Raw genomic sequence first — 27,602 nt, 5'->3', positions numbered from 1 at the left:
AAAATGTGTGACAAACGATTATGCTCGTGCCGACAAAAGTCAGCGGCGTCTAATGTCGATCCAGAAATACTACGGAAGCTGGAGGAGGGTTATAAATTATTAAAGAACAGCGACAGCCCGTCGCTCCTCAAGAAATATTTGACACGCGACGTGTTTGATAAACTTAAAAAGCGCAAAACATCCTACGGATCGACCCTCCTGCACGTAATTCAGTCTGGCGTAGAAAATTTGGACTCTGGAATCGGGATCTACGCTCCCGATCCCGAAGCGTATACCGTGTTCGCCGAATTGTTCGATCCAATAATTGAGGATTACCACGGGGGCTTCGGTCCGGACGACATCCACCCCCTTCCAGACTGGGGAAAGCCCGCCGACATGGGGAACTTGGATCCTTCGGGAAACTATGTGATATCGACCAGGGTACGCACCGGCCGATCCCTCGCCGGCTATCCATTCAATCCCAGCATGAGCGAGACTCATTACTACGAGATTGAAAATAAGGTATGCGAAAAATATTTGGATAAACTCTCCAGTATCCAATTATTCACATTGTATCTCTAAGTGCTGTCTAAAACTTGGGCTCTGACAAGTTTGACCAAGAGTAATAGAAATCCGAAGTATACCTACTGCTGAGAGGACACTCGAGCCGAACAGAAGTGTTGATACGCTGAATAATTCGTTTCTCGTTACGGTTTTGAGGACTGTTCGTGTCTTTATTACCGTAAATAAATAGTGCTCCAGTGAAAAGGTTCGGGACTGCTTAGCCTGATTTTACGTTAAACGCTCATTCGAAGGTGACGGATGCTTTCGGTAAATTGGAAGATGACTTGAAGGGGCAGTATTACCCGTTGGTAGGAATGGAGAAGGACGTGCAGAAGAAGTTAATCGACGATCATTTCCTCTTCAAGGAAGGCGATCGATTCCTGCAGTCGGCCGAGGCCTGTAAATACTGGCCAACGGGTGAGGCATGCTCAAGTCTTTTATACATGTATATCTAATAACTCGCGAGTTCGTCGGAACAGTTTTAACTCTGCTGTCAGGCCGGGGCGGGAATAGACTCGACGTTAATTTGCTTCTGCTGCGCGAACGTCTATTCTGCAGTGATTACGTGAGAATAACCATTATGAATGGAAACGACGGCAGCTCCAGTCTTCGGAATAGATCAGCGGCTGAACCCCGGATGTATAATGTACATCTGTACAGTAAACGACTCATTTTTATCGGCTAAGAAGCCTTTGAATAGTAGTTCAGCCGTATTTACGACTGACACAACTCATGTTATACACAGTCGTCTCATATCCGACTTATTGGTCGCAGAAACTGAAGTCAATTAATCGGATACTGATGAAAATGGCGTATTTGTAGCCAATAGTTGATTACATGTCAACCAAATGTTCACTAAAGTTCGCTAGGTTGTAAATTTACAGTCAACAGTACAATTATGCAATTGGTTTATCATCGTCGAAAAGTTGTCGAGACAAGTTAAGAAACTTCGATGATTGCTAGATTTTGTTGATCCTATTACATCAAATGATAGTGCGATCTATATGATATCTACAGTATTTGCTTTCACTTTGTCTTCATCTAGACGTTAGTGAATATATCTGTGAATATAGGGTTGTTACAGCTTCTACGACAATTATATATTGACATAGCCGACTTCAATAGTATAGCTATGAGAGTTCTGGGCACAGATTCCTACTACCGGCACTTATCGACAACTATCCCATGACGTGATCGCTTAGAAGGGTTTGAGTCTAGATAAGATGTCGGTAAGTGTCGGTAGTAGGAATCTGTGTCCAAAACTCTCATAGCCATACTATTGACTTTCTACTAATTATAAGTGAAAATTTTCACGTGCTGTCGTTATGCCGCCTTTGATTAGTCAAACGGTAGTCGCTATCTCGAAAAGAGACCTGGTAAAGTTTCCGTGTAGAGATTTTTTCACTAGAATTGTGATTGAGGCTTGTGAACAAGTTTAAAGTGACTTGAACATTGGTCTTCCTCAGGTCGGGGAATATACTTGAACCAGTCGAAGACTTTTCTGGTTTGGTGCAACGAGGAGGACCACCTGCGAATAATCTCGATGCAGGAAGGGGGCGATTTGGGAGAAGTGTACGCCAGGTTAGTACGAGCTGTTACGGCGCTTGAGCGAAATCTGAAGTTCAGTCGGAACGAGAGGATTGGGTACCTCAACTTCTGCCCAACGAATTTGGGAAGCGCGGTGCGAGCTTCGGTGCACGTGAAGTTGCCAAAGTTGTCGGCGAACCTTGGCCGGTTTGAGGAAATCGCGGGAATGTACAACCTCCAGGTAAGGGGAACCAGAGGCGAACACTGCGAGGGGGAAGGCGGCATCTACGACGTCAGCAACAAGCGGAGGATGGGATTGACTGAGTACGAAGCTCTGGTAGAAATGAGAAACGGCGTCCTCGAGATGATCAGGCTCGAAAAGGAAGCCTGATCTCACGGATCATGCGCGTCTCGGACTCATCATTTATACTCACCCTCCTTGCATGTATCAAGTCAAAGGACTCCTGGTACCTCCGTATTCATTTTTCCATTCGCGAGGGTTCCATCAGCAGGACACAATGCTCTTCAAGTACGAACAAGAAAACGTAAAGAAAAAAAAATGAAAATCCGTTAAGCAAACGCTGATTATTACGTACCGATTAAGCTGATCTTGTGCAGTAAGTTTATTATCGAATTGAAATGCATCGTCCTAGAATGCTTATTTTTTATTTTTAAATTGATACGCAATTATAATTGTAACGAAAGTGATCCATCTCTATACATTTAATACCGTTTTCCATATTAAATTATATCTCAGAATGAAACAGGTTTCTCAGGCGTGTAGACTTGATGTATAATTGACTGAAGCTGCAAACTGCCAGACGCTCTTCGTTCGGAAGTTTGAATGTAATTTCCGAAGCGGGGAGTTTCAACGTCGCCTCGTCTGACGAAAGTGAACGCAGGAAATTCGAGGAGTATTCTTCTGCAGTCTCCCCCACCGGATTTGTTTGATAGAACGTCCATATATTACCAAGAGTGGCAATTGTGGTGCTTGCATTCATTTTTTTCAACTCACATTATTCAAATTTATCCTGGAAATAAAAGGTCCACAATTTTGCCCTCGACCGGAGTATAACCGTGAAACTTTCACATAGGATTCTCCTCGAACAGAAATATCGTTCTTTCATAGCCACGATATAATTGATGAAATGAAGTCGGTAGTCGTATTTAACTACTTTTATACAATATCTTTTGTTTTTTTCGAAACGACTCAAGTTTTCGCGGAGTGCTGATAATTTTTCACCAGAAGGGGGAATAACTCGGGGCCAAATAAAAAAATAAAAAAACAAATTTGCTCTTACTACTTGCAAAGTTTTCCGATAAATGTTGTCTAAATTGCTCCACTGTCTCAATGCGAAGCTTCCCAGGGGTGCTTTGCAATTTTGATTTGACTTTACAAACCTTCTCGCCGTATAATCGAACACGCGTACGTGATATCGCGCCAACGATCTTTTGGGGAAAAAATTCTAGCCCATACCTTCAAACTAGTTTTTTAGTCAGTCCAGAGTCCTTAGCTGCATATGAAACTTGGACTGATTGATTGTTAACAGGAATGAAGTGAATCTCCTTGTTGAATATCAGATCAGATTACCAGCCGATAAGCTCTAGAACGAGCTTTATGAAAATCTGATTTTCAATATATGGCTTATGGACGTTTTAAGTTTTTTCAACGAAGATGTCATCACAAAAATTTCAGAAAAGTCGTAGATCTTGACAAAAATTGAGATAATGGTTGTTGGAATAATGGTATTTACAACGATATGTTAAAAAGTAAACGTTGCCGAGCGTTTCGAAAAAAATTTTAATAATAAACACGACGGTGTAGGTTACAAATGTCGCGTCTGGACCCGATGATATGGCGCTGAGTTTGAATATCGTGAATCGTATTTTCACGTAAGCTGGATTGATTCGTTACTAATAATCACAATATATTGTACATTGAGATCTATGAAAGTAATGAAACTATACAATCTGCATTACCTGTATCTGATGACGAAGGTAGTCAAATGAAAAACTATGGACAGAACTTTATCAATAAAATTATAATAAACTACCTTCCGAAATGTTCAAAATTCATGAATTTTCGTTTCGTGCATTCTTCCAACAACTTTAATGTAAATTATATAATTTTTCAAAAGGATTTTCTATCGACTCCGGAGTCAGTAAACAACCATCTTAAGTACGTGTATGCATGCACCAATTTATGGCAACAAGTAGAGTCAAAGTGGTGACTGTGGTGTGCTAATAGTCTTACGATCAGTGGATATTGAGTGCGAATACATCATTTTCTGAAGTGAAAAATGGTAGAATAAGAGTAGATATAGACTAGAATCCCTAGAAAATAGAGTTCGGTCAATCGCTATCGTTAAATTGCAACTTATTTCGAGAAATTGGGATGCACTTGACAGAGTGGTAAATACATAAGTATGGGTTTTTTTATTCGGCACCTTGAGTAGAATGTAAATATATCCATATTTTTTACAAAACAGTCTTAGAAAGTCGAAAAAAAGTATAGGTAAAAGTATCAGTCCAATACACTAATTGAAAAAGAGATAATACGTTTTACTCACGCAATTTGTTAAATACTTAAAATAATTATATTAAAGGGGTGCTCTGGTCGCTTTCGACGTTGACGTGTATATCTCCAAATATCACAGTCCGCGTATCTCAAATGAAAAAAACGGCTTAACAGCCCCATTCCATACGCAATTCCGAACAAAAATACTGCAACATCTTTCCATTTGACGCAGAAACAAAAAGATGGCATGAATACTATGAATTTACTGTTGCGATTTCGTAGAATCCGTGCCGTTTCTTTATCTCTACGTCAAATGTAAATATATTGGAGTATTTTTGTTCAGGATTGCATATAAAATGGGGCTGTTCCGCCCTTTTTCGCGTTAGAGATACGTGGAACTTCGATATTCGGAGATACATACGTCAACGTCGAAATCGATCAGGGTACCCCTTTAATATAATTTGCCACGGTTCCCTATCTCAGTTGACGGGCCCTGGAAGAACCAATCAGACCGAAGAGCCGATTGTCTTGAATCTCTTTTCTAGAAACTCCAATACAGATCAGATACAGAATTAGGATTGAACTTATCACGTCATTCCCGTTTCATTGTACTGCATAATATATGACACTTCGCGTCTGGTCGCAATAACTTCACTGAATAATTTTCCGATGGAACATCAATAGATTGAGACGACAAGTAGGAAAACCCCGGCCCGTCTTGTCGGCATGAAAAGGTTAATTTTCACGTGCGTCGAAGGGAGCCGTATTCCATGCCGCGAACTGTCCCACAGGGACGAATCCTTGGGACGGACGGTGAACTCGTAAAGTGGCTCGGCCAAGGTCCGGTCCATTGGTCGGGTAATTGCAGATAAACACCTCTACGCGTTCTCCAGGGTCCAGCGGGGTCAGGCTTGCTTGCCTTACACGAAGGTCTTCACGGGCTGTAAACGATCCTTGAAGGAGCTCCTCGCGACGGCCGAATGCCCTCGTTGAAGTCGTCGAAGATCACGCGCGTCGCCCGTTCACCCTGGCACAAACATCCGTTGTTCCTTCGAAATGAACTGGCATGACCTGCAATTCGTACTCGCTGCGGGTCCGAATTCGCATTCGAACAACAGGTAGTAGCTTCGAGAGAGATAGAGAGAGAGAGAGAGTGAGTCTGGACGCGGAATCCCCGAGGCGGATTCCCAGGGCTCTGTAGCCACAACATTACCTACGAGATAAGGTACCCGTGGATTTTCCACACCGCGTTATCTCGACTTCCAACCTCAGAGATTGCGTCCAATCGAAGTGGATTCAGGATTTAATCACTCCGACTTTGAATCCGTTGACCAGTTGACCATTTCGAACTTACAGTCAGATGAAAAAGTCATCGGCCTGTTTAAGGGGGTTTCGACCGTTTGCAAAGTCAATGCTAAAATTCTCGAAAAAAAAAAACAAAAAAAACAACCTCTCCTCGATTCGTTTTAACAAGGACAAGCTGTTGTTAAACTTTTGTGAATTTTAGGGAGTTTATTGACGTGTAAACTCAATTCAAAACTCATTGTGCCGCGGTCGAAAAAGCTTCACCCCCCACAAAAATACACGCGGTAAACTTTTACAAAAGTTTCTGAAATTTTTTTCGAAACGTTTTGAAACTTTATACCTACTAGGATTTTATCGATAACTTCATCATCATGTTTTACAACTAGTCATTAATTTTACTTTCATCAGACCATCGGTTGAAATGACTTACGCGACTAAAAAATGTTAACTAATTGATTAAAGACATTTTCTAGCTTTTTTTTAATTAAATTCCTCTTTTGAACCCATTAAGTTATAGAAAACAAAGTTGTTTCATGTGTGATGAATCTTCTCGAACCACCAGCGAAAAACAAAACCGTAAACAATCGCCCATGCAGCGGAAATATTGAATCGATTGAAATGGCGATGGTTTGCCACGGTTGGTGCATGAACTACCCTATCTCGAGTAACGCCAATTCCATCGTTATGCCTGCGGGGTGGGTAAATTTCATTTCTCGGAATAAACGAGAAATGATTAGGGCTTAAGAAGTAGGAATGGAATAAATTTGCAATACGATTAACCGAGACCTCGCCTCACCCTTCTCTTTTATCTACTTTAACCTCTCGCCAGTTGATTGCTATCATTTCTACAGTGTTCCGTGCTGAAAGAATGGTGTTTTGTCAAATGTCAATTTTCCCATGAGATATTTGGCCAAGGCTGTTCCAATGGGAAATCAATCAGCATGTTTAACTACGGTCTAGTTTTTCTGTCTAGCTGCAAAAAGCGAACTGGAAAAATCAATTAACGGGAAAATATAATCACAGTGACGTTCATCCTCACCCTGATATCGACATAACAGCTTATCGCATGACTCATTGTACGACACATTAAGATTACAGCTGTGAACGATGGTTAAATAATTATTGGAGCGATGAAAAATTCACCAGACAGCAGCGCGTGTCCTGTAATCACGTGCTATAATCAATAAATTGAATAAGCGAAATCTTGGTATTAGTTTTATTTACTTATTACTCGTCGACACTCGGACTTGAGTTGTCGGACCTGAAATAGTCGAGTACTGCGTTAATTCGTTTTTCCAGAACGATGCTCGATACGTGATCGAATAATTTCAACCAAACAAGCATACCTGGTTACAGGTAACGCTCACTCAATTAAAAGTCGAAACCGATGCTTGAAATAAAACGAGCACTGCCCGGTTCACGTGTGATCAGTGCTTCGTACTGGGTGTAATTTAACACGATCGAGTATTGAGTGGAGCGATTAACCGGGGCGAGTATAAAAAGTAGAATAAAGTAAACAAGACGGATGTAACGATTTTTCGATAAAACCGTTGTGATTTTAAAATTAACAACATCGTTTGTAATGTCTTGTGAAAATAGCTAACCGGATCAGAAATTGGGACTGAATTTTATTTCCCGACAACAAACGGGTATAATAAAATAATATCATATTCATAAGTTGGAGTTTGATCATTTTTATACTTATTATAAAACTGGTGTACAGTTTACATTATAATTGACTTTATGACAAATTCTGAAAATAGAGGTACAAATAATCGTTATAGATATTTGAACGGACACATGAACACTACCCAACTATGACAAGATCAAATCTATCGCCAAGTGCGAAGTTGGATGAGTTCTTAGTTCCGCTGGGTACCATGGAAGGACCCCGTAAGAACTAGGGACAGGAGATCAGCAATTAGATAGCGCAACTGTGACTTTTTAAAACGAACAACACCTCTGCGCTGGGCTTAAAATGTACTTTTAACGAAATTTTACTCGATAATTTGTTGTTCAAAACATCCTAGTGCAGCAGGTGTAAATCTGAAATTTGTAGAGCACATATTGTCAATTGACACGGAACGTGCGGGGACGCTTTACGTTATATGTATAGTGTATGCAATAGGTGTACGTGTGTACATATGAGCACGGAGTCCGAGAAATTGCCGGGTGTTTCAATCGATAGTTGAGAGGTAGTTCAATAATAGTTGGCCGCACCGAAACTTGTATATAGGTATACAGATATTCAGGAATAGTGACTGCCCGCGCTGCATGTATTTATACCTAACTACGGTAGCAGCAGTATAGTTTTAAATTGAAAATCAATCTTGTACCTCCATAGCTAGCTACCTGCCAGCTAAAATTGGCGATTTTAAACGTGTAAAAGCTACGCGAAGTGCTTCTGCGACTTTGATACGGACTTCCGGAGTGGTTCGTGGGAACGTTCGCGTCTGGCAAACAAATCAACGATAATTCGCTAACTTTTCTCTTCGTTAAAAACTTTAATCCATGCTTGCTGCGTGGAATCTTGTCAACTAAGAAATCGCACGAATATTTGAGTCCACAATTTACGAGCCAATTAGTAATTGGTATGCCCTGGTCGAAAGCGAACCTTCTCTATATCCCGGGGGTGTCATCATCATCTCGGGAGATCTTTGATCCCTGAAATCCGCGATTCGAGAGGAATCCTACCGTGAAATCCGGGTTATTTTGGAGGGAAAACGATTCTAGGCTACGGACTTTCCGGGGAATTTTCCTTCCAGGCCAGAATCGTGTTCATATCCATAATTCCTCGCGTGCTCCAGGGTTCCAATGGATCTGGCGAAGACTCCGGTGATGCAGCAGGAGCCTCTGCTCCAGCCGATTTCTCCCTCCTCTTCCCGTGCCCCTCCACTTCCTTCGGTGCCACTCTGAGAAACACAAGCCACAGATCGCATCACGAATAATCGACCCTCGGCGAGTTCAAAATACGTTTACTAACGATAAAATTAGTTCACGTGTCAGCAAGACCCCTAAATGCGGCACAGGTCATTTGACGCCGGGTTGCATCTCTTCCAAATTCAAAATCACCGAATCTTACTGATATTAATGCCTGAGTGTTAGAGAAATTTAACACCACGTGACTTTGACTGTGGTGAGGTGTCTTTGGGTGTGAATTGAAAGTCAGTGAGTTATCAATATTATAGGTGGAACGAATACCTGTTTTTCGCCGTTTTGACAGTCCTTCGTTTATTACCCTTGGCCGCGTGTCCGTTGACACCGTTAATCGTCGATACAGCCTTTGACGACGTGGAAATGTTCTGGGTGTCATTTTGCATCACTGTAGATTTTTCTTCCGGTTCATTGAGTAGCCGGTGATAGCCCGCGGTCAAGTCGCCGGAAGGTGAGGACGTGGAACTGTCTTCGTCTCCGTGGTGAGAATATTTCCTGCTCGCTGCGATTCTGCTGCTGGCAGAACGGATCCTTCGCAGTCGTGATTCCGTGCCAAGAAGAATGTTATCTGGATAAACCGATGAGTTTAGATCGCGCGAGGATAAAGGAAATGGCGCCATCTTTGATTCACCGAACGTTGTCCGCAAATATAGCATCGAAATTAATAGCCTCGCAAAGATTTCGAGGGACTGTGAAAGATAGGGGGTGAAAGAGAGATTTTTTTCACATTGTTCACGAAGAACCATCGAGCACTTGATTTGTACCGAGTGTTGCGGTTCAATACCTTCGATAATAATGTCGGGTTTTCTTTTCGCGGTGATTTCTTTCTTGTACGCTATATGATACCCACTTCGAAATGGGTATTCGGGTGATAAAATTAGGGCGGATCAGGCGAGGGAAATGCAAGTAGTAAAAAAAAGCAGGGTTATACCTCCAAGAATGTCGTTATCGCTTGATTCGATCAGGAATTGTTTTTTGGCATTGACAGTGGAGGATGGTAGAAGCTTGGTAACTGATCGACGTTGATGAGCCTGAAGCGCCTGGACGTCCCCAACTTCGGATATAAGTTGAGCAGTTTTTGCAATGTTTAGTAAGATTGCGTCATCGCAGGTAGGATTTTCAGCGGTGATAACGAGATCGAGCAACGGGTCCGGATTTTCGTTCACCGTCACGGGTGACTTTAAATTCTGAGTCTCGTTATCCTCCAATCGTACCCCGAATAGATCTACAACTGAAGCGTAAGAAACGGTCAAATTACGCGGGAACGAACGCCCAGAGAGGCCCCAATAGTCTTAACCCTAACGGAATTCTTATGTAACTCACGGGTGTCTGTAATAAACGGCTTTCGTTCGGAATTGCCAGCGATGATTGCTTTTTTTTCAATCAATTCCGAAATCCCTGGCGATTTCCCGATTACAACCTGCGCCTTCTGGGTCACCTGCTGTTGCTGTTGCTGTTGCTGTTGCTGCGGCTGCGGCTTTTGCTGCGTTTTTGGCAATTTTGCTCCCCCGATCGGATTCGCCGTCGTTGGGATGCCTTGGGTCGCTGTGGTTATATCCAGATCGTGGGCGAATGCCATCACGTCAAGAGCAGCTGACAAGGCGTCGCCGAATCCGCCAGTTAATGCGGTAACTCCCGTCGGTTCGGTTGATGCAGTACTGAGAAATGATATACGTGCGTATTTTCATATGCTCGTCGTGCGGAAAAACTTTCATGGAAGTTTTTTAATGATGAACCAAGTGCAGTGTAACTTTCCAAAGTGCAGGAAACCGTACCTTGTTGGAACTCGTACAGGCGTTGAGAATGAAGTTCTCCCCCACATGATGATGCGAAGGTCTTCTCCAGTTATACCGCGTTTTCGCAACTCGTTTATTGTCACTTTTCCAACATGCTGCGTAACGCGCAAGGTGTTTCATACATGTAGGTTATCGGCAATCAGTGTATTGAGACCAACTTATAATAAATTCGCTTACCTTCCAGTTGATGACTGCACCTTTTCTCTGCTTTGCTCGCGTCTTGGATTTGCTCTTGATGACCATAACGCCCCGTTGCTCAGAGGCAGGATTGTTCGGGTCGTCGCCCGGGCCGAGCTTGATGCTGTACTCTTGCAGATAATTATGCGCCTCCTTTTGCGAAACGGCACGTTCCAAAGATACAACTATCTTAGCCCACTGAAACATTAAGTGCTGGATTAAGCCTCCCTCGAAAAGAGTTTTCCGACTTCGGTGTCACAGACAGCGTTGACCTTTTATTGGCAAAAAATGTTCATTAATTGTCTCTAAATGCAACGTCTTATTTGATTGAACGTAACTGTGCGGATATAACAAATTTTGGTAGTTTGGTGTCGTGAAATAAAACGTAAGACTTCTCTTTCAACTATCCGAAAGAGCTGTCAGCTTGAAGAAGTATTTTAAAATTGACGATCCATCTTAGCGTGAAGATTATTTATCGTTTGACAGGAACCTGCTTCATCCATTCCTTCTCGCTCTGCTCAATGACGTGAGCATAAGTGTTCCCCATCATGGCTATCAACATGTTGAGTAATAGTATGGGTACTAGAACCATGAAAATGGCGAATACCGTCTTACTCAGATTCGGGTACGTCGTAAGGCCCAGCTCCGTGTACTGGAATTTATATTAAATGTTAACTATCTCACGAGGTTCACCGCAATCGTAATACCCCAGAGTTGTGCGTGCGGTTAAATATGCTTCCCGTCTTGCGCACGTAATATGGATATTCTAATTTCTTAAGTACAGAGATGTTACGTATACTTACGCTGTAGTCTCCAAGGGTAATCTGAAACAGTGCCATCCAAGTGGAAGCGTAGGAGTCGTAGAGGGAATGTCTGTCCCTAGGGAACCCCTTGTAAAGAAAGAAGAAAGACTGGGAAAATCCAAGAAGCACAACGGTGTATATCATTCCGAACGTCAACATGTCGCCGGTTATCATGCTGTACACCATCGTTACGAAAGGACCGGTTAGTCGTACAGCCCTGCAAATGTTGACTGTATATAATCGCCTTTAAGTATCTACAAGCAAGTCTACACGAGTTGACCGCCTTGCTGTTAAAAACCGAATCTTCGTAATTTCTAGTCCTTGGGACTCTGGGGCTTTTCAAGTGTCGGTAAGTTGGATAACGCTGATGTTCACCAGTAATAGTTAGTAAATTTCAGTGCGTAACTCTGTGCAACGATTGAACACCGTCCAAGACTTCCTTACCCTGCGAAAAACATGAGGAGAAACCATGAGCCAGGAACAGCTACAATCAAAATCGCATCTTCGGCCCAACGGTTTTCGGCAAGTCGGCACGGGATGCAGGTGAGGATCAACAGATTGCTCACCAGGAATATGAGTTTTGCGGGCTCGTGGCTCTGCGATATAAGAGAAAAATAAATGCTGCTTTAAACAGTCCAAAGTTCGGATCGGTTCGTACATGGAACAAGAGTGCGGAATGCGATATGACGCTCAGATCGCGATAATGCCGTGCAGTTAATTCTATTCAAGGCACACGCTTCAGCGATTGCAATTCAAGTTCCGCGGTACCCCCTTCTCAAATTGTTTCTTCGCCTCTTTATTGACACCCACGCACACTGAATTTCAACGAACTTGACAAGACGCGTTGATTTCCGATTCACCTCGTGTCCTCGCGAGATTATATAGGATAAGTCTATAGTCTTTTGTATCAGATTGTTTAATTACGATCGCACGTTCTTTTTCCGGCTCTTCTTCACTCCCTTTTATTGCTGTTTATTATTATTTATATAAAAACATAAACAAATCCTTGCTTGGCACGGATTCCGTCATTTTCAGGAATCGCCTTTTCCTATCGCACGTGTTAATTTCAAACACAGTAACGCATAATGTTACGCAACTGAACAATAATTGGATACCAAGTTAATTAGTTCGTGTAAAGGGATATTCTGAGGATTTGAAATGGATTCATAAAGACGTCGAAAACAGATGGACAAACAAACAACCAAAAATTTCTCAATTACGGACTGTGAATGGCTCGATGTTTTCTAAAGACCGCGATAATTAATCAGTGATATAAGCATTTCGCACAATCGACGGATAATAGGATCGCGGTAAAACTCATTCTCCAGACAAGATTACGTTGCTTCGGCATTCATGTATTCATTCGCACCTGCTCGATCTATGCGTCATGTATACGTGGCTGACCATAAGTAAGTACCTTTGTACTTACGCAACGCATGAGATGGCGAGTAGAACTATATGCAGGCAGAACTTTGGAAGGTGGAAAATAATATGCGTTAGAGTCGCGTACCAGTTGCCTGAGGAAGGACAGAAGTCCGATGTTGATAACCTCGCCGCCCAACTGCACGAGAATGTAGCTGAGGACTCCGAGAACTGTGATGGCTTCCGCTATGGTTCTTGCCACGTCTGTTGGGTCTTCCGGCCAGGCCAGGAGGTCCGATTCCGCGTATTCGGGACGCAAGTAGACCGCCAATGACAACGACACCAAATGGAAAATTAGGATAACCAGTCGCTTTAGAAATTGAAGCTGTTAAAAACATAACGAAAGGATTTTTGCACATCTGATCCGGACGATAAGATCTCTGCATCAAAGGGCCACTTTTGCCGATGAACAATAGTCCGTCACAGTCTGGGTTTAGGTACTCTGATATATTCATTGAAAGATGTAACAATTTATTAAATATACGACACAGTTGGTTTACCGCAGAAGTTACTAAAGCAACAGCAGAATTGATTTCAAAAGTGGCTTCATTGAAAGAGATTTTTCCTCATGTCTACCGTACAAATAAATCGAAATCTCACGCGGGCAAAAGTTTTCCACTTTTCTTCAAGCAGACGTTGAATTATACCGCCATCGAGCATGTCCAAGTGTTCCTCTTTGGTACCGTTCAGGATTATGAATAGTGCCGAGTTCCAGTCTGAAAGGAGAATTTTTTAATTTGTGTCGGTATAAGAAATCGCCCGAGGCTGTGCGCTGCAGTGAGCTTGGCGAATTGAAGCGCGGAAGCAGCGTCTTATCTAACCCACGTCTCTGAGGTAAATTGGAACGGAAAGAAAATTTTCCGTTTTCGCGAAATTGATGCAGCGGAGAAAGAACGCTTTGAGCCAGATCGATGTAACGAAATTAACTTGCACGGATATCTTGAAGAAATTGTTACGGTAACTAGGAGATGATTCAACTAATCAGTGACGCGTATGAGAAAAATCGGATGCGAATAGTAGTCGTATCTTTGGTTCTGGAAAATAATCACCCTGTACGAATGGTCAAGTGCACAGGTGTTAATGTCGGACATTAGCAACGCACCGTGAGCTCAAACATGTCGGTATAGTAACGAGCTTCGCAATACAAGTGAAATATATGTATGTATGCATCGTGCAGCGGCCAACAATTACCGTAATACGGTTGAAATGGTCTTTGCTTTATTCGTTTTTAGATTGGTCAAACGAGCGAAGATGGCGTGTCCTCGTGAGCTGCGAACCGAGCTTAGTGTAATTGGCCTCACTTGACTAGCCCCCGGTTATTCGATTAACGAGTGGATTCGCGTGAATAGATCTGTAATGAGGTGGACTTCCACATTCCGTGTCACCGTTTGTCGTGCCGGTACACTCGACGTCAGTCAGAATTTACCCGAATCAATTCGTTGACGGGGCATTATCGTGCAAATATACTCGTGCAAAGTACGAGGGTTGGAAATTTTTTACGTGTTCCAGCCGCAGGTTGTTGAGCACAATCTATAGATTTGGCACTTTAGATTATTGATTTTCGAGGCTGATTGCTGTGCCGCGACATGCGCCTTTCTTGTTTCTGGTGCAACGTACACAGTGACCCAAGCAGGATAGAGGGTGGTTAGGCAGGAGGAACGCTTTGATATATTGCGCAGCATAGAGGGATCAACGAAACTGACATTCTCAGCCTTGCGTTATTTATCATCAGACTTCTCCTAGAATATGTAAGCCAAAATTCTCGGTCCATTTAACCCTTTTAAAAGGAGCTACGCGAGTCTCACCAAGTAAAAACGAGCCTTGACTGAATTGACTCCCAGAAATTCCGTCGCGAGCTCGAACACTCACGGTCAAATTCTGCGGAATAATTCCCCTGTGTAATTAAAATCTTCTCATTCGTTTTATGCACGATCATCTTGGGCAAGAGCGACGTTTGACTCCAGCGCGCGCAGTGGCGGAATTCGGCAATTTTTGCGGGGATGACGGATAGTTGACTTCTTTTCAATGATTTCGCTCCCCATTTCTGGGGTGAATTTGAATTTATGAAAGGGATTAACCAATGGCAGCGGTGTTGCACAGCAAATCACCAATAAGATTGTCATTTTTGGAGTCTAATCACTAGATTCAAGATGTGACGAAGACGCTGTTCATAATTTCAAACACTCTACAGGGCTACCAGTGAGTCAGTGACTCCACTATCAGTTACTTTTATCCTACAAAGTCACTTTTAGTTATCTTCTCTACGTTTTTGGTCTTTCAATTCAGAATGCCTTATCAGATTTTAGACTTAGTTTGATTTAAAACTGGAAATCACTGACATTTCTTGTTGTCCAAACGTAATTTTTATCGCGAGTCGTTTTTTATTTAAATGTGGGATCGAAATGCGTAGCCTTACAGCTCTTGCCGTGTATGCAAATCGCAACTTCATATATTCATAATCGTTTTTTGAGCAATCATTTTTATAATAATTATCTTACCCGCTTTAAAGCAATAAATTTCTTTCATGTTTGAATGTTTTGTTTAGAAAAAAAAAAATAGCTATAAAATTTTTCATCCTAGATGTTTCGAACACGGTGTCACGTAGCCGAGACAAGAGTAATTACGAGAGTCGGGATAATTTTTTCTCGCATCTTCGAATCGATTTGGAATGTTTTGTAAAATGATTGTGCTATTGCCAGAAAGGGCGCTCTAGTTACCTATGGCTGAATAAATATCATATACATTTTTAATCGATTTATTTCGCTGCGAGACGGGCTTTGAGGTTATATTTACTAATTCAGATGATAAATTGTCGGTCTTGACTGACCAGAGCGCACTTCCTCAAATTAGAAAGATCGTGTCACGAAAAATTTCAAGTCTAATCGATGTTTTACGAAAAAAATACTTTATCCGGGCTGCAGTAAGTGGTTTTAGACGAGAATAATGATGCTAGTAGCACGAGCTCAAGACCAACCAAAAGCCCTCTACTGGAATCATTATTCACACCAAAAACAGTTCACGGGCAAGCCCAATAAAATATTTTTTATGGCCCAGGCATGAAACAGTCGACAAATACGACACGCGGTGATTGAGATTATGGCGTCCTGTCAGTTCGGCGATGTGATAGCATTACTGTGCGCATGCGCACCTGGGATTGTATACCTTAGTTTTGATGCGCACTTCGAGCTGCGCTTCAAAGTTACGTCATAGACTTTATACCGCAATTTCGAACTTGGCGGTATAAAGCACCACTTTACGGAACGAAAACAACCACCAAAAATGGACTATTTCGTGCTTTTACCGTAGCAATACTTTCAAATTCGTCTCGTGACCCTGTTCTCAAATCACCCAAGGTAATATATTTTGATTGTGCAGTTAACGCACAAGTGCCGAGCGAGTTCTGTCATTTTTCGGCCACTCACTGGCAGCCCGGCATGCTCGAGAAAAGTCACTTTTTACATTTTTTCCGACTTACCCTGCTGACATAACCATCTTCCGCCACAAGCAGCGACACTTGTCTTCGCGCAGACAACGAATGGGGCCGCGACCGTGAAAAGCATGGAGACTACATAAGGAGACCGATCTCCGTGTAAAAAAATAGCTTTTTGAAATAAGATGGCACTTGGTGTTCCGTATGCACCGAAGACAGTGGAAGGAGTATAAGGCGGTAGTTGAAAACCTTCTACGAATCACATTGCAACATCATCGATCGGTCGATCTTGGGCATTCCTGCAACCAATGGCACTTCTGTGCAAAAGGAACACTAGCGACACTATCGGTACTAAAAATAGACCTAACGTGTACGATTACTGTGACAAGTTTTGTCAGTTCAGCCATTTCAGTTCGATCTCCATGGTGGAAAGGATAAAAAACTGAGGAAGACCCCGAATCGAGTGTCGAAAATGGTTGGGTCCAGTCGTGGTACCACAGTCCCACATAATGACTGCCTACAGAGTGGCCGAAAATTGGTACGGAGCTCGAATCAATCCTCGTCAACGTACTTGTCCTGCCGTCGGGTAAGAGGGTGTCCAGAGCATTGAGCGGATAGGCGGAGCACGTGATGTTGCTATAGCGCCAGAATTCTCGGGCCGAGAGCTCCAGCATTTCCCGAAAGACTTCGGCACGCCCCAGCTGGCAGGCCAGGGTGAGAGGCGTTAGCCCAGCAGAATTGGCGATTCCGTTACGAGCGGGCAGTTTCGGGTGCCTCAACGCGTAGCCGAACATGTCCTGGAAGATGACGTTAGTTCAATCATCTGCCGGCCGAAAGCAATCGACGCCGTCCAGGCGAACCGTGCCATGCCGGCCGGCGGTTGCTGGAAAAGATCTACGAGACAATGTCGGCTGGCGTGTTCTCTTGATTAAGTCCGGCCGTGACCAACCGTTACGCCGGGCTCCTTCGCCTGTCATAAACTATGGCACAGCTGCCGTTGTTGGATATCAAAAGACCGACGTTCGTTATTTCAGGGAAGCGCGCAGTGCATCCAGCCAAGTACGACCTCGACCTCTTCCCAAATTCATTCGCACGTTATACGGGTAAAGTGTAGGGGTGTGCGAATAGTGATCGAATCGAATTGAATCGAATCGAATATCAAAGTAATTAGGGTGCATTTCAATTAATCAAACGGTTGTATTATCCGAATTGTTCAGCTCGGATTTCAAATCCTCCAATTCTTTTTCTGTCTTCAGAGTATATATACACGGTCGAATGAAAGGTGCGACTGTCGAAATTGTTTTTGACAAGTAATTGAATGTAATTTGTAGAAGTTATTGAGTAAATCACAAGTTGAAGTTCAATAAATTCTGACTGAATTATTTGAACACCTCCTTACAAGTATGTAAAATAAAAATTTAAATAATTTCATCTCGAATGCGAATCAAATTATTTGATTTACGTTTAATTCGAGGTCGAATTATTCGCACACTCCGAGTAAAATATTGTTGAAAGAAATAGGTGAAGAGCGACCTCTGTCTACATTCTTCCTCTAATCTACAGCCAAGTCAGTTTTCCTAAATAATGTAAAAATTTCGAAAATCGGACACGGTTCGACTTCACGTTTTTGTTTCCAACTTCCCTGTTTGTTTGGTTCACAGGCGCTTAACGGTTCTGATGATATATGACTTTGAATTCTGTACAGTTCCAGAAGTTCTAGTGCACTTTTATCGTAAGAACAATAGTTTCGGAGAAATTGAAGTTAAAATAGAAGCTGACACAAAACTTTGACTTGCCACATCTTTTTCGTTTTTATCCGGTCACAAACCTGTCTCATACCACTTTAAGATAGTTGATTAGAATAGAATTTTTTGCGCTGGTAAAGTATGTAATTGTACAAATGAATGGATTGAGTAGAAATTTTTCTTGATTAGAAGCTGTCCGATTCGGCATGTAATGATCCATAGATATCGCGATATATTGAGGTGTCGTAATGTTCCAAAAGGGGCCAATTAGAAAAATGTAGTGTATTAATTCAACACAAACGCCGCATGTTTACCATTGTCGGACGAAATATGTGAACATTGACACAAATGCAGTACCTACTTTATTGTCTTTCCTTATACATTACGACATGTTCTCCGAAATGCTTTGACGTTCCGATATTGTGTTCATAAACAAGCCTTCATGCAGTGTCGAATATGATCAACTATACTATTGTAACTCATGGTGGAAGCTAAGTTGCTAAATTCCAAAGTAAGTAGTCATTTGCTGACATTGCGATATTCCCGGAGACGAATATGTGGTAACATGATTCGTACTATATTCAATATGCAGTGATATCTGTAATACCGCATATCCAATTTATTATTATCGTCTTATCCGATAACAGCATCAAGAAAAATTTAAGATGTAATATCTCACTCTGGAGAAAATTGGCGTCGACTATTGTTAGACTCACTTCGAAATTCTCTCTGTAAATTTTTTCTCAATAAAATAGCGGAGCTCTTTGAGGAAACAAGGCCTGCACGGTGTACCTGATTACTCGCTGAGCTCTTTTTTTTTTTTTTTTGTTCAAAAGTCTGTACAAATCGTTAGCTATGCATGTCCTTCAACTGTGCACCATTTATCCGATCCTGTTTTACGGTACAGAATATCCCCGCTGTTCAGCCGACTTTTTTTCTACCCAGGAAAGAGTGAAAACAAATTCGGATATTGCACAGTCAACGTGCACAGTGAACGGACACAAGAAACTGCGTCTGTCAAATTCAAAGTAAAATCCGTATTTTTTGAGGTCCAATCGCGTGCCAATAATTGGTAAAAGGCCACCCGTACGCGTATAAAGGGTATAGAAAAAAAAGAAAGTAAAAAAAGCGTTCAAAAAGCAGAAACAAAACACTTTGTGCAAAAAAACATAAAACATCGGAGCATTAAATTGTGGGTGCGCCGATGTGTCCGATAGGGGTTCTCGCGAGGCACGTGTACAGATATGAAATTTTTCACTGAAGATAAAAATAAAAAAATCCCCGGCTTAATCCCTTACGTTAAAGGTTTGTCCGAAAAAATTAAACGGGTGTAAAGTCAACAATATTGCGGGTGTACTTTTCTCAAAGTTGGAGTCGATCGCACTAACAATACATGAGACCAACACTGTACGTAAGATTGGTTATAAAAATTTCATAAAAACATTAGAAACAATCCACAATAGCGGTAATACTTAACAATAGAAGTTACAACCGTATCGACATCCAAAATCTCATCAGTCACTTGTACCTTGTACATTCTGTAATGCAAACCAACATCGATTTCCACATTGATCCATGTATCGATTTTAATCTCAATCAATCGGTCGATATGCTGATGATTTTACTTTAAGCATGAATGTCAGTTGCAACCGTCGTAATCTAATAGTGAACGTCAATTTTCATAGGTAATACTGTGTCCGTGATATTTCTAACGGTGGAGAAATAAGTCTTGAAATTATATTTGTATAATAAATACAACATACGACGTAAAATATGGTAATAACCCTCATCGAGAAAATTTCTAATTATGATTACTTCACAGTCCTTAACTATTTTCATTTTTTACCACAATCGAAACATGTGCGTAGTTCTGAGTACAAAATGAATAATAATTTCGTAACTATAACCAGAAAGTCTAGTATTTAGGTGTTATTATTTTTTTTTTATCAGGATCACTCACATGTAATGATTGTGATAATTTGCTGTTCGTGCAACAATAAATCGATGTCGAGGCCTTACTTAGTTGAAAATTTTAGTATTGACAATTATAATCACACTAGGTAGTTACTGCCATCACATTTCTTTGTAATCCCAACAATGTTCAAACCGTTACTGCAACGATATCCATTTTACTAGAATTTTCTAGTAATTATGACAGATGAAATATTTTTCATCAATTTTAAAACCACATTATTCTAATCTGAGTACGGCCAGCCGGCAACCTGCCCCAAACGTAGTATAAAAAACTTGGTCGTAAAATAAAGTATTCAAGAATTGAAAATTACTTTTTACGACCTAAATTATACATGGGGTCGAAGTTAGTAACGTTATTGTAATAATGCATGTTAGGAGAACCCGTTATTTCATGAAGCTGAAGTGGGTAACGTTATCGTAATGAATCAAGTTTGTATTTCAAAATTATATTAACTAAAAATATATAAGCATTTTGGAAAATTGATTACTACGTTAGTCACTATGAAATTGCAAAATAGTGATTTTTTCCCTCTACGTTTCGTCATGTGAACGTTACTGACTTCAGTCTCTTCTTGTTTCCCAGCTCAAGAATAGTCTGGAATTCCGTAAGCCGTGATAATGCAAAGTATGCTAATGTTTTGTGAACTTGCACTCCTTCAAAGTTAATCTAAAATTTCTAAATACTGGGTTTTTCCTCATCGCTTCGTGTTACGTCAGCGTTAACAACTTCAACCTCATAATTAATCCTCGCGTATGGATGTACGTTATGTAATATACATATTACGCACCAGTTCGTCGCAAACGACGACCATGTGTAAAATCATATTGCCGAAGGAGTCCTGCTCATCGGGATGAGCTCCGGAGTCGAGGAGCAGATTGTAGACGCCCTCGTTCGCGCAGCAGGCCGCCCATGCCAAGGGATACTCGCCGAGATAAGCGAGTCCTTCGTAGTCGGTTGTCCGAGCCGGTCTCAACCTCTGCTGATCCTTCGGAAGGAAGAAGCTGCCCGTGGCTCGTTGCGAGACGGCGGCGCCGGCCTCGACGAGGTCCTGTACGAGCTCGTTGTTGTTGTAGGCTATGGCTAGGTGGAGAGCGCTGGCCCCGAGGTACTCCTCGCCCTCGACGACGTCGATGGCCAGCTTGGGGAAACACTTGAGCAAAATGCGGGCGACGCGGGTGTGAATCCGGGTGTCGCAAATGATGAGGACGTGGAGGAGGGTCTCCCCGAGGGAGCCGCGGTACTGCATCTGCCAGCAGGCGTCGTGGTCCTTCCACTGGGCGAGGGGGTCGAACTTGGAGAGCGATGCCTCGATCGGCAGGATGACCTCCTCCAGGTCCCGGAACTTCCACCTGAGGTACTCCGCCCTGTTTATCACCTGGCCCTTCCCCTCGGCGTACATCAGGACGCTGAACTGTTCCCGGATGACCCTTTCGACCTCCAGCTGACCCCCGCTGTTGTAGGCCTCGATAAGCTCGCCCCCCTTCTTGTAGTTCGCCAGCCGGTAGAGCAGGCACTGGTCCTGGTTGCTGGCCTGGCTGATCACTCGGTCCAGGATCGAACCAGCGTTGACCTGGCTTGCCCGTCCGCGACACGAGCACACGCCGCCCATTCAAACATCCTTGTCAAAAGTACTCGGTCTTCGCTCACCTCCACCTGATCAGGATGCGCGAGGTTCGGCCCGCCGGAAATTCCGGGGACCGGGAATCATTCTGGTATATTCACCGGATTTAACCGATTCTGAGCTTGCGAACCTCGTGCATGCTTGCAGGAGTTGTCAGGCAATGACTGCGCTACGGCGTCGCTAGAGCTTCCTGTAATCTATAACCAGTACCTGGTGCCAGCAGACACTGCGAGGTCACCGGGTCAATTTTCCTCTAATTGCAACCGTTATTCGCGGTTCCCCACCATTTGGTATCACTTTGGAAGTCCGAGTTTGCGTCAGATGCCTCGTCACGACGCTCGCATGCCTGGCCAAACGACCAAGTGATTTTTCACCGCTCCTTCAACGGTACTCCGTGGAATTCCCCCGAGGTACTAGCACTGCCGAGGACGCGCTGACCTGGGGGACCTTCTTCGGGGATTCGTATTGAATGTTGCCACGGGTTACCCGTAAACAAGGCGATACCGGGATTGGCTGTCGGGCCTTCTGTTTTACGCTCAACGCAACAGCCGCATCCCCACCTTTCGTCGGTGCAAAATTCGCTAGTAAGAAAATTGACGACGTCCGGAATGACGTGGAGAAATTTATTAGTCATATCCCGTGCAATGTGTTTCGACCCGACGCTGCACCGCACACGAGATCCGAATCCTCAGGTCTTTTCGTTAACGCGCCAGACCATTATCCGAGGATCAATAATGATGTATATATTGATGCTGGCTCGTCGTTCAGGCAATTTAAACGATATCGCGTTATATCATTCGGCATTTGAAATGAAAGTTGAAGTTCAAGTTGAGGAAGAGGAAGAAAAAGCTGAGTAAGTGGTCCGGAATCATTTATATATCTCGAGAGATAAACGTAGAACCAGCTATGAGCCTGCAACATATACCTATACTATATTCCACTATTCCAAAGACCGCCGCCTTCCAGCTCGTCTCCTCTAATTGTCTTCAACCCTCACTGAAGTAGCCTCCACTTAGCTCCGCAGGACTGAGTTCAATCGAGCTGCTTAACTTCGTGAAATCGAGTTTCAACAAAAGCACGAACGTAGCAATTGCGGCTCTCCCACAAATTGTTCTGGTCATTGTGTAGATCGAGAATATAGCTGCTTACAATGAGTACTTAAATATATACAAACATTTCATTCCATTTACGCAAATAGCAACTATACGCCCATTATATCTTGTATTGTCCACCATTTGTCAGAGTCGAGGAATTTACGACTATGTTTATAATTCATTCGAAGACAGGATATACACGATAGCAGATAATTAGCATTCGTTGAAATATGGTACGCGGTGTGCGAGTGTCGAACTAATGCGTGCTTTGAAAGAAAATGTATCGCCTGTCGCGGACGGAAAAAAAAACAATCATTTATGTATAGTTTGTACATTATACATATACAGAGTGAATTGCTTACGACTTAATGGTTTAACATAATCCTAACAAAACAAACGTTCTTGCTCTTGAATTTTAGCGCATGCGCATTAAACCATCAAGTCGTTAGCAATTCACTCTGTATAGGCAGCTTTCCGTAGAGTTGACTATATGTATAATTTTGCGGTGGAAGTCGACAACGGTGACACCGTATAAATTGATATGAGAAAATTGATGACTCAGTTCCAACTGAGTGTAATTGTACCGGTGACGTGTCAGGAAATGAGACTGCGTAAGTGCATATTGGTTACTTTCGAGTAAGAGGGCGAAAGTACAACGCATTACCAACCAACGTAATACTCGTCAGATTGTCAATATTCGTCGCGGTGCCGAACCAGGGCCAAATGAATGGTACGAACTTCGCATGTGGATTAACTAATTGTAAAACTGAGAAGCTAGCTAAGCTGAGCCGAGTCTGGAGACGGAAGGAAGGCAGGCCGGGATACCAAAATGCCGACTCAAGTGGCCGAGAGACGTGCGCTGCATATCTATCGCCGAATGCTGTTCTTTGTCGCTGCGGCTTGCCTGTATTTTAAAACCGGTTTGGCTCTAGGAGTTGCTTTCATAGACTTGTTGTTCTTCAAGTGCGCATCCACCGTCTCGATAACCGAGAAGATGAAGAAGAGGAAACGGTGCATCACATGCATGCGATGCACACAGCGCAGCTACTTGGCAACCATGCAGCTGTGGGACTGCACGTGGAATTCGAAAAATTTGAACGCATATATGATCGGCTCAATAACTTTGGATCGTTGACCGCTATGGTTTCTAGCGTAGTCATGCAACTTCGGCATTTTGCGGGTGATGCTCTGCGGCTACTGGAAGGCACTTGAAGCTTACCGCAAATCTGCCTTCCAGGCATGATCGATCAAAGGTAAAGTTTTAGTCGCGATGTGCAAAGCGAACTTTTTTTTTATCGTTATGTACACGGAGAGCCTGGAACGAAATTGTGTGTCTCGTACATTATACACAGCTTTACTTTACTGGCAGACATTTCGTCCGATATCAATTTTTTTCATCAACCAACGGTCACACGCCGATCTCAATTTCTAGTTGCGGTTGCTGTAAATTTATTAACTATTTTCATTTTTTATCCAAACCGAGAAATGTAGTTCTGGGTACAAAATGGGACAACTATAATTACACTAAATAGTTGTTTGTACCACAGATTTTTGTAAGCGCGATTGTATTTGAATCGTTATTGCAAGAATGCCCATTATTCTAGAATGTTCTAGTTACTCTGCAGTCTAACAAATGAAATTTCTTTCATACACTGCTACGTATTCCGAACTGTTCACATAATTCAGTTATCTAAAGTTGTCGCGCTGTTTTGTAGTATAATCTGTCGTCTGGAAATTTCGTTCCACAAAACCGTAAACATGCATTTATCGTCGGATATAAGTAGTGATGTTTTTTCGTTTCGGGCAATTCAAGTTTGGCTACAATGAAGTGGGTCGAATATTATCTGTAAAATTAGTTTCAAAGAACAGATCCTATGATAATTTTGACATACACAGTGTGAAAATTACGTCTAATTATAATAATCTTAACTAAATATGTTTATTTCCTTGATGCAAATAAACGTTTTTTGGCACAAGTTTCACGGTTTCAAACGTTCGAGAATAACATTAAATTACGTAAGATACTATCGTTATCTGGTGAAAAGGTTCACTGGTATAGGCTTTGCGTAGATCATCCGACAATATATCACACACGGTATCGAATGTATTCTACATTTGAACAAAACAAGAGCGTAGAAGCTATACTGATGATTACTTTTCGATTTTATTATCGCACAAAGCTCATTACAATACTCGTTTTCAATCAAGTTTGATCGTTCATGTGGTTTATTAGCATGCTGATAGTGGGGGCAATTCTGATACGGCATCACTACCACCGTATAATATAAAATTGATTGAGCAATAATAAATCTGAGGGAAAACCTTAAATGAAGTTTTAAAAATCGAGAAAAAGGCCTCTGTTTCACTACATCGTCAAAAACGAAAATGGTCTATAATACTTCGTCTACAGGTTGAAGTATAATATGATCAAGCCTTCGCCAGCCTCCAAGTTTGTAAATTATTTTGAAACTGGTATTTCTGAAAGTATATGAATAACTCAGCTGCGCGCTTGAAATTATACTCCAATTAAATATTAATTATTTTCCACTTAGACTTATCGTGAAGTTAACGAATTCTATTAAACTCGATTTTGCTCGGCTTCTTCCAGAAATGTCAGAAACAAATAATTCTCCCCTTGTTCTTTTATCTTATGTACTATCGTATCAACTCTACAAACGGCGTGGCATAATGTGGGCTCGAAAGTGAAATTGGCTACGCTCGCAGAAAACTGGAATTTAAAATTACTGTTATAGTCTCACCGACATTTGAACTCACAATACGCATAGATTATTTATACGAAAAGTCACGTGTCACTGCCGAACACCAAAATCATCTACTCCTCAGCTCAATTTGGATCATATTAAATATTTGCTAGTTAGATTATATTTAAACGGTTTTTATTGTGTTTTCATATCGTTAGAACCTTAATACGTACTGTTTATAATCCTCGCCGACGTGAATTATCCGTGCAGTGTGGAAATCTTGGCGGTTGCAAATGCGCGATAATCATACTCAAATAACAATCTGCGATATTTATTATACGCTGCACGGGCGAAATGACAGGGCTTATTTATTCCCGGGATAATCTTACACTTTATCGATTAGAGTGGGTCCATCCCCCTACATATCTATATATATACGTATATAAATATAACTTGTTGAAGGCGAATTGTAAAATTGACTTGCCTGTCACGTGTTTTCGGCTAACTCCTAACTCAACGATCCTCTTTCCTCTTCGAGTATAATTTAGCCCCAGGATAACTTGACTTTGCAAGACTTAATTTTACGACTTGCGTTATCGTCCGTTTAAAGGACCCTTCGAAGGTAACGAACCATCTTTTATAAGAACGCACGTAACGCGATAACTAAGTTGGTAACCTTTCAATTAAGCTGGCCTAGCTCCCCGGCAATTGGTCTTACGTTGGTGTAATTATCTTCTTCCACCGGATTAAAGATCTCGCAATTATTCCGGTCACTCTGTTGTGGAGAGAGGCTTCGCCAGCTGCAAAGCAGTCGCCCCCACTCGTCAGGCTCTGCCATTTTTTCATACTTTTTCTCCTTACAATCGCCGGCGATATTACCTATGTGCCTACCTGACATTGCGAAAGTGTAATAGGCGAAAGGACTTGCATTGCATGGGTCCTGCGGCCGTGTGGCCCACAAGGCCCAGCGCAAAAGCTGCCCACTGTACATGTATGTGACTATCTCATATTCACGCTGCAGAAAGTTTATCAGATCACCTAGAAAATTCAAGTAACGAAGGCAGCTAAATTTCTGGCTGTACAATAATAACAAACTTAAAAATTCAGTCACGGCAAATAGATTCGATTCAATTTGAAGAAAACTTTTACTGCAGGGACAAATCAGACAAAATTTTGCCAACGTAACATATCAGCTTGGGAGAATTAAAAATGTAAATTGTTTCGGGAAAACATAAACTTTCTGTACCAAGTTCACCGGTACAGAACTAAAATTTAGTTGCTTATCATTTTCCCGAGTGTATATTTATTACTAATAGCGGTTATTTAAAAACTCGAAAGAAGTTACGTAGACAACGTTACAAACGTGATTCAAGTGACGTAATCGCAAATCTTGCAGAAAATGCTCAATTCATGAGCTTCGGGCACAGCTACGGAAACATATGCTGGGTTTGATGTAATATATACTGCTATATATAATAATATAATAATATAATAATATACCGCTAAGTTGAATTAGCACATCTTCTTTCTTTCTTTCTTTCTTTTCAGCGTTATTTATGCAAGCCAATGCGAAGTATTAATCAGCGTGTGTTGGAAGAGCGATAATTTTCAATACGGCAGGTTTCATAATCCAATTATATTATACGCATATCGAAAGTTTGTATAGCTTGAGTAAATTGACTACATAAAATGCTATTTTTTACAGGAATGACCCAAGATGGTTGAACGAAAGAAAAACCAATAAATAAACGTAATTAGTTTGACCACCATGAGCCGGATGATGAATTGGCGTTTTGTGTTTGCAGGTTATTAAACCACCAAACAACGGAAATAAAGGAAAATGTCGATTGAGCCGACAAATGAATAACGCGTCTTTGTCTCTTAAACTCTAGAGTACTTCACCCTGCAATAATACAGCTCGACGAATCGGCGATACAAAGCAGCCAAAAATTCGAATAGAATGAAAAAAATTTTCCTCGCATGCCGATAATAATTTTAACGTTATATTAT

The 27,602-nt window shown here is 41.9% G+C and overlaps 2 protein-coding genes across 2 annotated transcripts; one reads left to right on the top strand and one right to left on the bottom strand.

The window, feature by feature from the left end:
* The first annotated feature begins 3 nt into the window (after positions 1–3).
* LOC124296959 (arginine kinase-like) lies at positions 4–11,613 on the top strand. The gene is made up of 4 exons (XM_046747458.1): positions 4–501; positions 795–960; positions 2,010–2,311; positions 11,488–11,613. The coding sequence occupies exons 1-4, from the start codon at positions 4–6 to the stop codon at positions 11,554–11,556; spliced, it is 1,035 nt and encodes a 344-aa protein (XP_046603414.1). The 3' UTR covers positions 11,557–11,613.
* On the bottom strand, positions 7,568–23,103 carry LOC124296952 (uncharacterized). Its single transcript, XM_046747437.1, has 13 exons — positions 20,963–23,103; positions 17,027–17,252; positions 13,626–13,741; positions 13,114–13,350; positions 12,048–12,199; positions 11,604–11,820; positions 11,291–11,452; positions 10,801–10,998; positions 10,603–10,718; positions 10,151–10,485; positions 9,759–10,058; positions 9,095–9,395; positions 7,568–8,805 (listed from the first exon to the last, which is right to left on the bottom strand). The coding sequence occupies exons 1-13, from the start codon at positions 21,782–21,784 to the stop codon at positions 8,628–8,630; spliced, it is 3,360 nt and encodes a 1,119-aa protein (XP_046603393.1). The 5' UTR covers positions 21,785–23,103; the 3' UTR covers positions 7,568–8,627.
* Positions 23,104–27,602: the final 4,499 nt, after the last annotated feature.

This window comes from Neodiprion virginianus, chromosome 2 (assembly GCF_021901495.1).
Source record: "Neodiprion virginianus isolate iyNeoVirg1 chromosome 2, iyNeoVirg1.1, whole genome shotgun sequence".
In the NCBI taxonomy this organism is placed as follows: Eukaryota; Metazoa; Arthropoda; class Insecta; order Hymenoptera; family Diprionidae; genus Neodiprion; species Neodiprion virginianus.
Note: the sequence above shows the minus strand (reverse complement) of the source record. Positions and strands in the feature narration are given on the sequence as shown.